Source organism: Phascolarctos cinereus, unplaced genomic scaffold (assembly GCF_003287225.1).
Source record: "Phascolarctos cinereus isolate Bilbo 61053 unplaced genomic scaffold, phaCin_HiC Scaffold_1;HRSCAF=81, whole genome shotgun sequence".
Classification (NCBI taxonomy): Eukaryota; Metazoa; Chordata; class Mammalia; order Diprotodontia; family Phascolarctidae; genus Phascolarctos; species Phascolarctos cinereus.
This window is the reverse complement of record NW_027555514.1, coordinates 33,726,312-33,739,326: the sequence shown is the minus strand read 5'-3', so window position 1 is coordinate 33,739,326 and position 13,015 is coordinate 33,726,312. Positions and strand designations below refer to the sequence as shown.

Here is a 13,015-nt window from a genome sequence, read left to right as displayed (position 1 = left end):
AGCTTGGTACAGTGTGTATTCTGTTTATCAGCAGCACAAAAGACTCCCGCCTTCTATTTGAGGCCCTTATCACCTCTCACCACAGACTAATTGGATTACCAGCTTCTGGTGACTCCCTGTTTCCATCCATCTTCATAGCTGCCATCTGAATCTTCCTAAAGCACAAGTCTGCCCTTGACATTCTTTCTCTCAAGAACCTTCATTGACCCCCTACTGCTTCTAGGAAAGAAAATAGGAACTCCTCAGCTTGGAATTTGTCTCCTCCAAGGCCCTTCCATTAGCTCAGCTCCAAAGCCTGGGGGGAAAAGTGCTAAACCAGTGACTTTATCTTTCCTTATCTTGTTACTGCTGAGGAATCTCTGAAGGCCTGGAAAGGAGTGCAGAAGGAAGGAGGGCTTGCAGACCTCCCAGAACAGACCCAGCTGTTTCTCCTTCCTTTAGAAGTGACCTCCTTCCCTGGGTGACTAGGCAACCATCTGTTTTGGACAAGACAGTCTCAAATTATACTTTTCCCCTCATCCACTGGTCCTTTGTCAGGGGATGAGCTGGGCTTCATTGTCCTGTCTCTCCATCTTCTTGTTTCTCCCTCCCAGGTACAGGAGAAGCAGTGAATCCTGGGATGTCACCTTGCTCAGTGAAGTTAGTGCTGACGACACAGGTGGCCCTTCCTTCAGGGTACTTTCAGGGTCTCAGTTTGTTTTGGAGAGGATATTCCCTCCGTCAATAAGGATTTCAAACCCCTTTGTGCTTTTGACTGTTGTTATAAGGAGTTATTGTTTTTGGACTGTGAGGAAACTCCTTTTCCCAGTGCACATCAGTAATTTAGTCTTAGAGTTGCCTGGAGTGTAGATGGCCCTGGAGATGACCCAGTGTATTGGGCTGTGTTTTTTTTTTCCCCATTCTTTTGAAGATTCTTTTTTTTTTATCTTTGAGTGTTTACCTTTATTTTCCCCCCACTTAATAGTACTTTATTTTTTCCAAATACATGTAAAGGTAGTTTTCAACATTCACTTTGATAAGATTTTGACTTCCAAATTTTTTTCTCCCTCCCTTCCTCGTCAAGGTGGCGTGCAATCTGATATAGGCTGAGTGTAGCGATTGGTTCTTAGAGCGTGGTTAGGGATCCTGGGGAATCCTGGACAGCCTCAAAACCCTGCTGGGGAATAGGCCTTGGAAATCCACATCCTGGTATTTTTTCCTGAGGGGCACCAGAAATGGAGAATCATAATTTTTCCAGCCTTATATTTGGCAAATGTGTATGTATGTATACATGTGTGTATATATATATATATATATGCATACACACATATGCACTGAGGTTTCCTGAAAGGCACCACGGTAGAATGAATAGGTGTCAGGACTTGGAGTCAGTGAATAAACCTTTATTAAGCACCTGCTGTGTGCTAGGCACTGAGTACCGGGGATATGAAAAGAGGCAGAAGAGAGAGTCTCTGCCCTCAAGGGGTTTATGATCTAATGAAGGAGACAACATGTAAACAAATGAAATAATGGGAAGGAAGATGTAATTTTCTCTCCATCAGTGTTCACAGACCTGCTGAAATCTCTCCAGGGACCCGGTTAAGAATCCCTGCTCCAACCCAGGTGTCCCCTCCCGCTTCTTAGGCAGTGTCCTTCTAAAGCGTACAGCTGGGAGGAGCTCAGGTGCCTCTGATTGAGGTCATCTGCACCGGGCGCATCTGATCTGCTTTATCATCACGGCTCATTCTGTATCGGCAAAGGCAGGAGGCCTAGCAACTAGGTCAGCCCGACCTGGGCAGAGTCTCTTCACCCTTCTCTCACCCTCAAGCCAAATCTCCTGCAGCTGGTTCAGTGTTCGGGCTGACACCTTAAGGTCACTTCCAAGGCGCCCAGGCATCCGCTCACACCCGCTCCAGTGTGTGCTCTGGCGCCATTCACTTGCTCACTGGGGTTTGCTGGTTTTCAGATCCTTAGGAGTGCACCAGTCCTGGGCTACTGGATACTTCCTGTTGTGCTCCCCCTCCCCCCTTTCAGTCACTTGCTCCCCCTTTAAGCTGCCCCCACCTTCTTCGGGTGACTTCCATCCATGTTCTTTGGGTTGTGTTTTCTTTTTCCCTCGATACCACCCTGCCCCTCACCCCCATTTTGGCATGTATCGTTGGTATGTCGTTGCTGTTTTGTCGCTATTTACCCTTGTCTAAACACAGCCAGTTTCTAGAAGGACATCAGGATCAGACCAGCTGTTTGGAAGATCTGGGGGGAGTGGCTGTTAGAATGGAGGGGGGTAGCTGGGAGGGGCCTCAACCTACCCGAGGCACACCTTCTCAACATTTAAGGATGGTTCCTTCCCTGTACCCACATTGCACTCTGCTGTCTATAAATTTCAAATGTATGTATATATGTATATATGTGTACACACACACACATACACTTTACATCTCTTATTTTTTGCAGTTTCACACATCACTTTATTTCACAGTTTTCCATGGCATTTCTGTCTCTAAATTTTTTTTCACGAGTTTCCATAGGCAAGACAGTGCCCCCTTCCATTTCTCTGGTGCTGGGGATGGAGAGGTGTGTGCCCCGTGTGTGACATGGCTGAGGACTCCAGGCACGCCCTCCTTGTCGTTTCTTCCCCAGCACTGCAGTTTCCATCCTTGGAGTTTCAGGGTGGTATGTGTATGTGGGGGAAGGGCAGGGGAATAGCTTGCTTTCCTGCAAGATTCTGGCATTCTTTTGCCACGACAAAGCTGTTCCCCTCTCAGCCCACCCCCAATCTGTACCCGTAACCACTTTCAGCCTGCATAAGTTTTCTCTCTGCCACCCCCTTCACCTCCCAGTTTATCTATCTACCCACTAAGTAAGTCAAGGCAATAATATTTACTTATTTGCTAATTTCAGCCATCAGGAAAAAAGATGAGAGCAGAAAAGTGGAAAAACCATGAGCACCCATTGTCGCCTTTTCACTTCCATTCACTAAAGCCGATACTCTCTCCTCTGTAGGACAGACTTTTAGGCTCAGGAATTAGAGTTTTAATCAATCAATCAATCAGCAAGTAATTATGAAGAATATGTCAGGCACTGTGCTAAAGCTCTGGGCATACAAATTGCAGGAATAAAACAAAAGAGCTCAAATTTTGATAGGGAAGACATCCCCTACACAGAATAAATATTAAAAGAATAAATACAAATAGAATTTAAATATTTTTATTTACTGATTATTATCAAAAGGTTGGTTTATCACATTTTTTTTCCCTACAACAAGAGAAACAGCAAATGAGAAAGGAAGGACTGTTAGAAGCAGGGGCATTGACAAATCTGGAGAAGTAAGTGACAGCTGAAAGCAAGCCGGAGCAGATCACATCTCTATAAAAGCACAGTTATCTTGGGCCATTTGGTTTAAGGACAATCAGCCCTGTGCACTTCAGCGCCCTGGAAGACAGGACTTTAAGGGCACTAGATTGTAAGCTTCATCAAGGCTAAGGGAGTGGGGGAGCGGTTTAATGTGGAAGTCCTGGCTCTCAGAACCAAGCACAGTGCTCTGCACAAAGTAGATAATTAAGAGGTGTTTATTAAATAAATGTTTGACAAGTTGCACAGTGTAATATTTGATAATACCGATGACCCTGAATCGTCAAGAGAAAGAAGGTAAATTTATTTTCAGTATATAGTCCTATTAAGAGGGCCATGATGTATATAGTACATTTTGGAAACATATTTGTCAGTGTTAATATTTAAATTAAAAAAATGTTTTGCTGCTTAAAAGAATTTTGGTAAACTTTAGGTCTCATAATCCACTTATATCACAGGCCATGTATGATAAGAATGCAAATGTGGCAGAGTAAATAGAAAAATGGTTTTGGAGCTCAGAAGAATAGGGTTCGAGTCCTGTCTCTGATACTGATTATGTGACCATTTTAACATCTTTGAGTCTCAGTTTCCTCATCTGTAAAAGTGAGGGGGTTGGAGTATATGACTTTTAAGGACCCTTTCAGCTCTGGATCTCTGATCCATGCTCCTGTGTTGCTGTGAAATTAAGTAATCCTGTAGTATTTCACCAAGATAACCTGATGAAAGAAGGAGGGCCGCAGAAGCCATGGTTGGACATGTTTGTTAGCTTCTTTTGCTACCCTAAAAAAAAAAGAGCCTGAAGGAGACTTTCCCACTGTGCTTCTTCCTTCACTCCTGTGCCCTCAGATACCTTTCTGACATTCTGCTTTGCATTCTTCCTTTCTCTTCCTCTCATCAAGGCAGGGTCAAGGTAGGTGAAAGCCCCATTGAGCAGATGGGGGCTATTTGGAGCCTGCCTGCCAATGCCTGGCTAAGCTGCAGTGCAGCTATGGCAGGGTGTGGGGGACTGGTTTGGCACTTTGAAAACACCAGGAAACATTTCCAGTGGATGTTTCTGGAATCCTCTGCCTCAAACTTGCCAAGAGCAGGCTCAGCAGGGGTAAAGGGTGGATGCTATTGGCTGTAGGTCGTGGGCTTACTTTTCTGAATTTGCTGAAGATTGTCAGAATCAGTGGAGGCAAAGAACCTCCCCCATTGCCCCCCCCCAAAAAAACCCCAACAACAATCCCAAAGTAGACTTTGTCTACTAAGCCTGTATTTATTCTTCTGGGCATTCCTAGAAAATGCAGAGTCAGAATGTCTGTAGTCAGCTGTCTCATAACTCATCTGTATCATCTTATACAAAGCAATCAGCCCATGTTACAGTCTGTTACATAAACGCGTCTCTCTCTTTTTAAATTTTCAGGCCGAGGAATCTTGTAAATGTAATGGCTGGAAAAACCCCAATCCCCCGCCCACTCCTCCCCGGGCAGACGTGCAGCAGATAATCGTCAGTCTCACTGAGTCCTGCCGTAGTTGTAGCCACACTCTCGGTAAGCATCAGACCCCACGTCCCAAAGGGGCCCTGGCTTCTGGGTAACCACCATATGAGGACAGATTTTAATCTGATTTTCCTTCAAGCGGGGTAAAAGCATGGCTCCCCTGCTTGTGACGGTTCTTGATCTGAGAGTTCCGTGTGGGAGCCTCACTGTCCCATCGCTTCTTTTCTTCTGCTCCCTTAATGGAGCAGCTCTGACCTCTGAGCTCTCTGACATCAAAGAGCTCCCCAGAATCACAAGAGTCTTGTCACGTTGGATGAGACGCTGGCCTCTGACTCCAAGACCAAAGTCACCATCTGTAATTCCCTCATCTAATTACTGTTATTATTGCTTCAGATTTTTTTCCTTGGGATCCTTCCTTGCAATGTTTTCTCATTTCTCCTTTGCCTTGATCTCTGGTGACATCAATAATCACTGATATTTGTCACATTCGTTAGTTCATCTGAGCCTTCTGACAGTTGTGTGATACAAATATTATTATGACCATTTTGCAGATGATGAAACTGGCATGAGCAAAGTCAATTGACCTGGCCAGAGTTTCACAGCTAGTGAGTGTCAGAGACAGGACTCAAACCTCTTTTAAGTTGTTTTGTGTAACTTCTCTGTTTGTTGTTTTGAAATTTTTATTTAATTTTTATTTAATTTTAATTTTTATATTTCTCACACACTTTTCTCATACCTCACAATGAGGATACCATTTTTTTGTTATCATCACAGAAAGTTAATTGAGCATTTCTTTTTTTTAGGCAATTGGGGTTAAGTAACTTGCTCAGGGTCACACAGCTAGTATCAAGTGTTTGGTCTGAGACTGGATTTGAACTCAGGTCCTCCTGACTTCAGGGCCGGTGCTCTATCCACTGTGCCACCTAGCTGCCCTTAAGCATTGTTTTTTAAGAGGATAGTTTTTTAATAGCAGTAACTACTTTATCCTGGTCCAAAAAGCTAGCATTTGATGCAAAGGAGAAAAAAAGCAGTAAAATCATTTGGAATTTTACTTTTTCTTAAATAGACAAAGAAGGCCATTGGAAAAAGCTTCCCTGGTCTCATTCTTCCAAATGGCAAAAGATTTTGTGCCTTTTTTTTCCCCCTCTTTCCTGTCTCCAGAGCTTCACTCTTACAGTGGAAGGTTGATAGGGACGTCTACATTTCCTGTCCTTCAGGGGCATATAATATTAGATATATAATTCTCTCTTAGGTATTTAGCAGTTTCCATTCAGTAGCTACCATCTACCTTCCAAGATCTTTCACTTTCATTTTTTCTGAGTACTGAGTATTCCCTCATAGTCTGTAAAATGTTTGATGATGAGTGAAGCCAGGTTATCATTTTACTGCCTTTGGCCAAAGGCCATCTCAGGATGTACAGGAAAGTCAGGCCTGATAAGAGCGTTATCTGGAGAGTATGTTATAGCAATAAAGGGTGTTTCTGGGCATGGAAATATGTAAACTTTCAAGGTAATTAGTGTCATAAAATAAATAATAGATTTTTTGGGAGGAGTCTCTAGACCTGTTATAAAATTAGTGTTGGGTGATTCCTCATGTGGACACTCCCTTCACTCTTGCAGATTGGTTATTATTCTATTAGAACCTAAAATCTTAGAGAAAGAGTTGCCTGAGGCACTGAGAGAGGTTTGGATTTACCTATGGTAACACAGTTAAGTGAGTCAGAGGAAGGACCTGAACCCAGGTCTTCTTATCTACAAGGTTGAGCCATGACCCCCGCTGCCATGCCGCTTTTCATTAAACCAGTATTGTCATACTCATGATTTCACTGGTCTATAAAGCTACTGTCACTCTGGGTGTTGAAATAGCCAATACTAGAAGAAGCATTTGACAAGTTACAGACATAGCTGTGTCATGTACTAAGTAAATTAACCTTTTCTAGGATTGGTCTTAATTGAATATTATTTTGGATTACTCCCAAGAAAAAGCTTTGGCATGGTTTCAACTGACAGGGTGTGTTAAAGGTCAGGAAGAAGAGTCTCTAGCTCAGGGTCTCTGCAAACACAGGCCTGTGTTGTTTTTGATATGGGGTTTACACATGATATCATTCCATAACAATTTGTGTTTGAAGCAGAGCCACCTTCTTAGCTGAGGGCAGATTGGCCCTACTCTGGGAGCAAGTTCCCTTCTGTATGCCACCAGGCCCCCCAGCGCTGGGTGTGGCCAACTTTGGTAGAGGATGATTTTCCCCTTTATCTTCTCAGGCTGTGAGAAACTATGTTCTCAGGGAGGGGGGAAAGCCTGGTTTTCAGTTATGTAGACCTTATTGTGAATTTGTCATCACATTGCTGTGGGCTCTGTGCCAGGCACTTAGCTTTTCTGGCTTTCAGTTTCATTTTCTCTAAATTGAGAGGGTTAAATTGAGCAGGAGTTCTTCACCTGTTTTGTGTCACAGATCCCTTTGGTGATCTGGTCAGGCCCGTGGATCCTTCTTAGGATAATGCTTTTTTAGTGTATCAAATAAAACATGGAAATTTCAGGAGGAAATTCAAGGTTTGTGAAAGTTGAGATGTAATTTTTTCCCCCTTTCCCAATTCCCAAACCCATTTGAAATCTATGCACGAGGTCCTTGGGGGCCTGTGGATCCTAGGTTAGATGCTGTCACAGATTCTCTTATTTTTTTAAATTTTTTTTTTGAGTAGGTAATGGGATTAAATGACTTGCCGAGGGTCACACAGCTAAGAAGTGTTATGTGCCTGAGGCCAGATTTGAACTCGGGTCCTCCTGAATCCAGGGCCGTTGCTCTATCCACTGACAGATCCCTTTTAGCTCAAAATCCCGCAATCTGCCTCACAGATGCTTTAGTAGACATAATGCTTATTTCTTTTAATTATTCCTTAGGATCTGCATTGTCTTTCTTTTTTGAGTTTGATGGTTGGAGCAGGAGTAGTCATACTCCTAGAGTCTACTCTTCAAACTCTTCTTTTCAGCCCAACCCTCGATCTTATTAGTGATAAACCCACGTGTAAATCCTGCTCTGTCCTTTGACATCATTAGAATGTGGAACTAATATCAGACATTCTTTGATAGAGCCTTTTTGTTGTTGTTTTTGGCTAGGCAGTGGGGTTAAGTGACTTGCCCAGGGTCACATAGCTAGGAAGTGTTATGTGTCTGAGGCTGGACTTGAACTCAAGTCCTCCTGAATCCGGGGCCAGTGCTCTATCCACTGTGCCACCTAGCTGCCCCTACACGGTCTTTGATGAAGTCTCCTTCCAGCATTGTAACCTTGGAGTTACACTGTTAGTGACATTAGTTGCAGTTGGTGTTTGTTGTGTGTGAGACATAAGATTGTGAGGAGGAATATATACATTATATATTACCTATGCATATTTGTAGTTTGTTTCTCTTTCTTTTCTCCTTTCCTTCCTCCTTCCTTCCTTCCTTCCTTCCTTCCTTCCTTCCTTCCTTCCTTCCTTCCTTCCTTCCTTTCTTTGCTCTATCTGGCAAGGAAGAAGTCAGTAAATATTTATTATGTGTCTATTATCCTAAGCACTGGGGATACAAAGAAAGGCAAAAAACAGCATCTGCCCTCAGGAAGCTCATAATGTAACAGGCAAAGACAGCACATAAAAAGAAGGAGGAGGAGAGGCAGGGTACCCAGTGTGGGGGCATGATGAAGTCCACAGGAGTATAGCCAGGTGGGAAATGAAGAGATTGCTGGTCAGGGCACTGTCCTTAAGTAGAGGATCTGGAAGGAGAGGCTGGATTATAGCTCCTTCTTGTCCATCTGGATCTGCTCAACTAATTGAAGAGTTTTCCCTCATAAGTCAGGCTTAAGACCAACATGTTGGGCCAGATTCCCATTTTCATTCTCTGTCACACTGTGGCTTTTGCTCAAGTTACCAATAATCTCTTGTACTTTGTCATCATCCAGATTTCCTGGACTTGTCAAAGCAAAAGCATTCCCAGGGCTTGCAAAGTTGATGTTAACTGATGCTAATCAGAGCAGTGGTCAGAACTCAGATGTCACTTGCCTCCTATCGTACTTGTTCTGTTGACAATGAGCTCTGGAGGAATGAAGATGAGAGCGCTGGGCTGCTTCTGTGGTCATGATGCTTATTCTCATCTCTAGAATCTGTGGCTTGCTGTCATCCGACTGATCCTCTGCATGGCCCTTAGATGCAAAGCGTATGAGGGAAGTAACATGGTGCAGAGAAAAGAGCACTAGGCAGGACGTTAGGAAACCTGGGTCCATGCTGAGTAATCAACAGCCTCTGCACAAAAGCCTCTGCAAATCACAAATCTCTGTTGTTTGTGTGTTTTCAGACTTTTGCAAGGTGCTTAACCTCATCACTCTCATAGATAACATCAGATGTCCCTTAATCCTGAACTATCGGGATTCCTAATCTTGGCAGACATTTGAACAAGCTTGTCCTGTTTGGAATCTGTGAGCTCTTTTGTACTTGCAGAGAAAACCAAGAGTTCCCATTTGGGGAATGTATTAGCGTTGTAAGACCATGGGTGGTAGGAACAGAGTTTGAGAGCTAGACAGAGGGACAGGTCACCTAGTCCAACCCCCATCATTTTACAAATAAGACAACTGATAGTGCAGCTAAGGCGACCAAGAGTTTGATGACTTCTCCAAGGTCACATGGGTAGGGAGTCAGTGTGAGAGCTGAGATTCGAACCCAAGGCCTTCAACTCCAAATCCAGTGTTTTTGCTACTGCACCATACCACTTGTCTCGAATGGGTTTTATTATGGTTCAAGAGAATTTGGCCTTCACCAGAATTTGTCAAGGGGCCTTGACATGAACATTGCTATTCTTCTCTTCCTTCTCTCTTTCTTCCCCCCAGTTTTTCTGCTGCTGATGGAAATCCTGTGTTAGGACAGATGGTTCATAGAGCAACCTCTTTCTTCAGTCTCTTATTTGAAGGTGACTCGTATTGTTTGTCTGTGCTTTGTATATGCCCACATTTATGTGCGGATCCCCAAGGGAATATAAGCTTCGTGACTGTTGGGTATCTCCAGTGCCTTTGGAGTACCTTATATAGTAGGTTCTTAATGTTGATTGAGTTGGATCGAATCTCTACACATTTAACTAGGGGTTGCCATGGTTTTGTCAGTCGCTATATCCATTGTTGTTTTTCAGTTGTTTTCAGTTATGTCCAATTTTTTATGACCCCATTAAAGGTTTCTTGGCAAAAATACTGGAGTGGTTTGCCATTTCCTTGTCCAGCTCATTTTACAGATGAGGAAACTGAGGCAAACAGGGTTCAGTGACTTGCCCAGGGTCACACAGCTAGTAAGTGTCTGAGGCCAGATTTGACTCCAAGCCTGGTGCTCTATCCACTGTGCCACCTAGTTGTCCCTCATATCCCTTAGGTTTCAGTGAAATCTCCCTATATCCATGTATTCAATATTATAGAAAAACAATTCAAGAGTATGGGTTCTTAACCTTTTTTGTATTATGGACCCATCTAGGGAAATTTATGAGTCCCTTTACAGGATAATTATTTTAAATGCATAAAATAAAATATAGAGGATTATAAAGGAAACAAATTCTATTGAGATAAAATATGTAAATTTTTTTCCATCCAAGTTTATGCACCCCCCGAAATCTATCCATGAATGTCTTGGGGTTAAGAACTTAGTGAGGTTACCATGAATATGCATGGAAGAAATAAAATTAGAGAGAAGAGAAGAGAGGAGAGAAACAGAGACAGACAGAAAGGAGAGCAAGAAGAGAGGTGGAGGAGAGAGACAGAGAAGAGAGAGCCCACATGTCAGCTTTCTGATAGAAGAGAAGGCAGGTACTGAGGGCAGGTACTGTTTCCTTTTGGCCTTTGTCTCCCCATTGCCTAGCACAGTGCCAGGCACATAGGACAGGAGCTTATTAAGTGCTTAATGGCTGATTTTCAGGTCTCTCAAGTACTAAAATAATTGTTTACTGTTGGATTGTGTACAATGGCAGCTGTTTTAAGCCTCTTCTGAGTATCCTAAAACACTTTGCTCTAATGACAGAAACAGGAGATGCCGCAGTAGAGTTAATCCTGTTTTGCTGCCTATAAATATATAGTATGGATTTTGCCAAGAACAAGGAACTCCTACCTTCCACAATTACACTTATCTCTTTTTCCCCCCTTAAAGACTGAGTCTTCCTGTGGTTTTCAGACTAGCCCCTCATGGGCCTGTCCCACTCTGAGTGCCACAGGCTCTTCTCCCTTTAGACAGCCTGGTCCCCCCCAACCCCCCACTCCTGGGGGCTCACCAGCTGAATGCTGAACTTGGTGAGGACACTGATCACCTTAGCCTACTGCTGCTCCGGAGTCCTCCAGAGTGCTCTAGTGCTCTTCCAGCCTCAGCCTCCCTGGTGGCGGAGATTACGGATGAGCACCACCATCTCCAGCTCACATCTGTTTTCATCACCACTGCAGGGACACTGATGCCTAGTTCTTGCCTTAAAATTGTAGAAAGGGAACACATGATTTTGGTTAGATTTTTTTCAAACTTCAAAAGCAAATTTTGGAAAATTGTTTGACAGGGATAGAGACAGGACCTGTGATTTCACTGATCTGGAGAACTCCAGGATGGGGGAACAGTCTCGACCAATGCATGTTGGCGCCTTCGCTGTAACTTAGAATCATTCCAGTATCGTAACAGATAGGATTCTGGGAGACCTGACTTCCAATCCTACCCCAGGCCCTTACTAGCACATCATTGAGCCTCATCTATAAAACGGAGATAAGAAATAATAGCATCTTCTTCCCAGGGTTGTTGTGAGGAACAAATGAAATATAGCACATGTAGGCCTTAAAGTGCTAGAGAGATGCTAGATATTATTGGAGCTTTGCCTAGAACCTTGAGAGGCTGTGATTGTCTCGGGGTCACAGACCCAGTATGGAGCAGAGGGAGAACGTGAACCCAGTTCTTCCTAGCTCCAACACCTATTCTGTCTCTGCTATGAATAGGCCTTAGTTACTCATCTTGGTAGGACTAGAGCAGTTCTCAGTGTTATTTTGTGTCTTGGACTCCTTTGGCAGTCTGATGGTACCTGTGAACTCCTGAATAATATTTTTAAATTCATAAAATTGAATATGTAACAAAAGAATAAAATTATGGAAATAGTTATAAATTATTTTTTTAAAAAGTTCACAGGCTCAGGTTAAAAATCCCAGACTAGAGGACTTCTGCAGGCTCTCTGATCCTACTCATTGCTTTTGCCCCACTCCTCATATCCCTGTAGAACCCCCCACTACCCACCTTTGCAGTGATGGAGGATAATACAGACATAGCACATGGCTCACATGGAGATCTAGTCTTCCCTCCATCCATCTATTTATTCAGCACTTATTAAGGTTCCGTATAATGTAGAGAATGTTTTGCCAGGCTTTCTACTTGGCATTGAGAATGGAAAACAAAACAAAACAAAACAAAACAAAACTATCACTGTTATCCAGAGCTTTCGCCTCATTCTGCGGGTGGGGAGCCACACTTTGACAGAAAGATAAATACACACATATATATTATAAGTATAGTTATATTAATATAGCTATCTAGCTATTTTTTCTATATCTTTCTCTCTACTTCGACACACGCACACATACTCAAGTACACATATAGGTCTGTCAAACTTTTCCAAACTGCAGGTCAAGGATGTCTCAAATGATGAATGAAGTTGGTGGCTGGAGAGGGTCCCAGGGCCAAGGTGACCATGAATTTCCTGTTTCTATCAAGGTAACAGCTGGCTTGGGATTCCTGGCAATGCTGTCTTGGGATTCCTGGCAATGCTGTCTTGGCACGTTGCTGTCTCTTAACACCATGGGTATTTTCAAGCCTGACACAGCACAAAACAGCTGAGCTGAGTTCTTGGAGAATCTGAAAGCAAAGAAAAGGATTTTCCTTTTTACCATAGGGGGAACTCCCCCCCCCAACAGAGAGGTGGAATTCTCAGAGTAATTCAGAGGGGTAGCTGTGTATTTGGGCATTCTCAGAATCTGAGTTGAGCGGAGCTCGGTGGCCATCTTGCCTAACTTGTACCTGACGAGGGAGGGCCCCTTCTCCGACACCTCTGGCAGCCGTATCCAGCCTTCTCTTGCAGCTCACCAGTTGGGCGGAACCTATCATTTCCTGAGGCAGGCCACAGCTTTTGGAGCTCACTAACAGCTGGGCAGTTTTTCCTCATAGCAAAGCCTAGATAAGTCTTAC

The 13,015-nt window shown here is 43.5% G+C and overlaps 1 protein-coding gene across 1 annotated transcript in view; it reads left to right on the top strand.

Moving 5' to 3' along the window:
* The window catches only part of KAT2B (lysine acetyltransferase 2B), a 107,985-nt gene that overhangs the window by 22,865 nt on the left and 72,105 nt on the right, over positions 1–13,015 (top strand). The window contains 1 exon segment of the mRNA XM_020987195.2: positions 4,736–4,862. Coding sequence (XP_020842854.1) covers positions 4,736–4,862 — 127 coding nt within the window.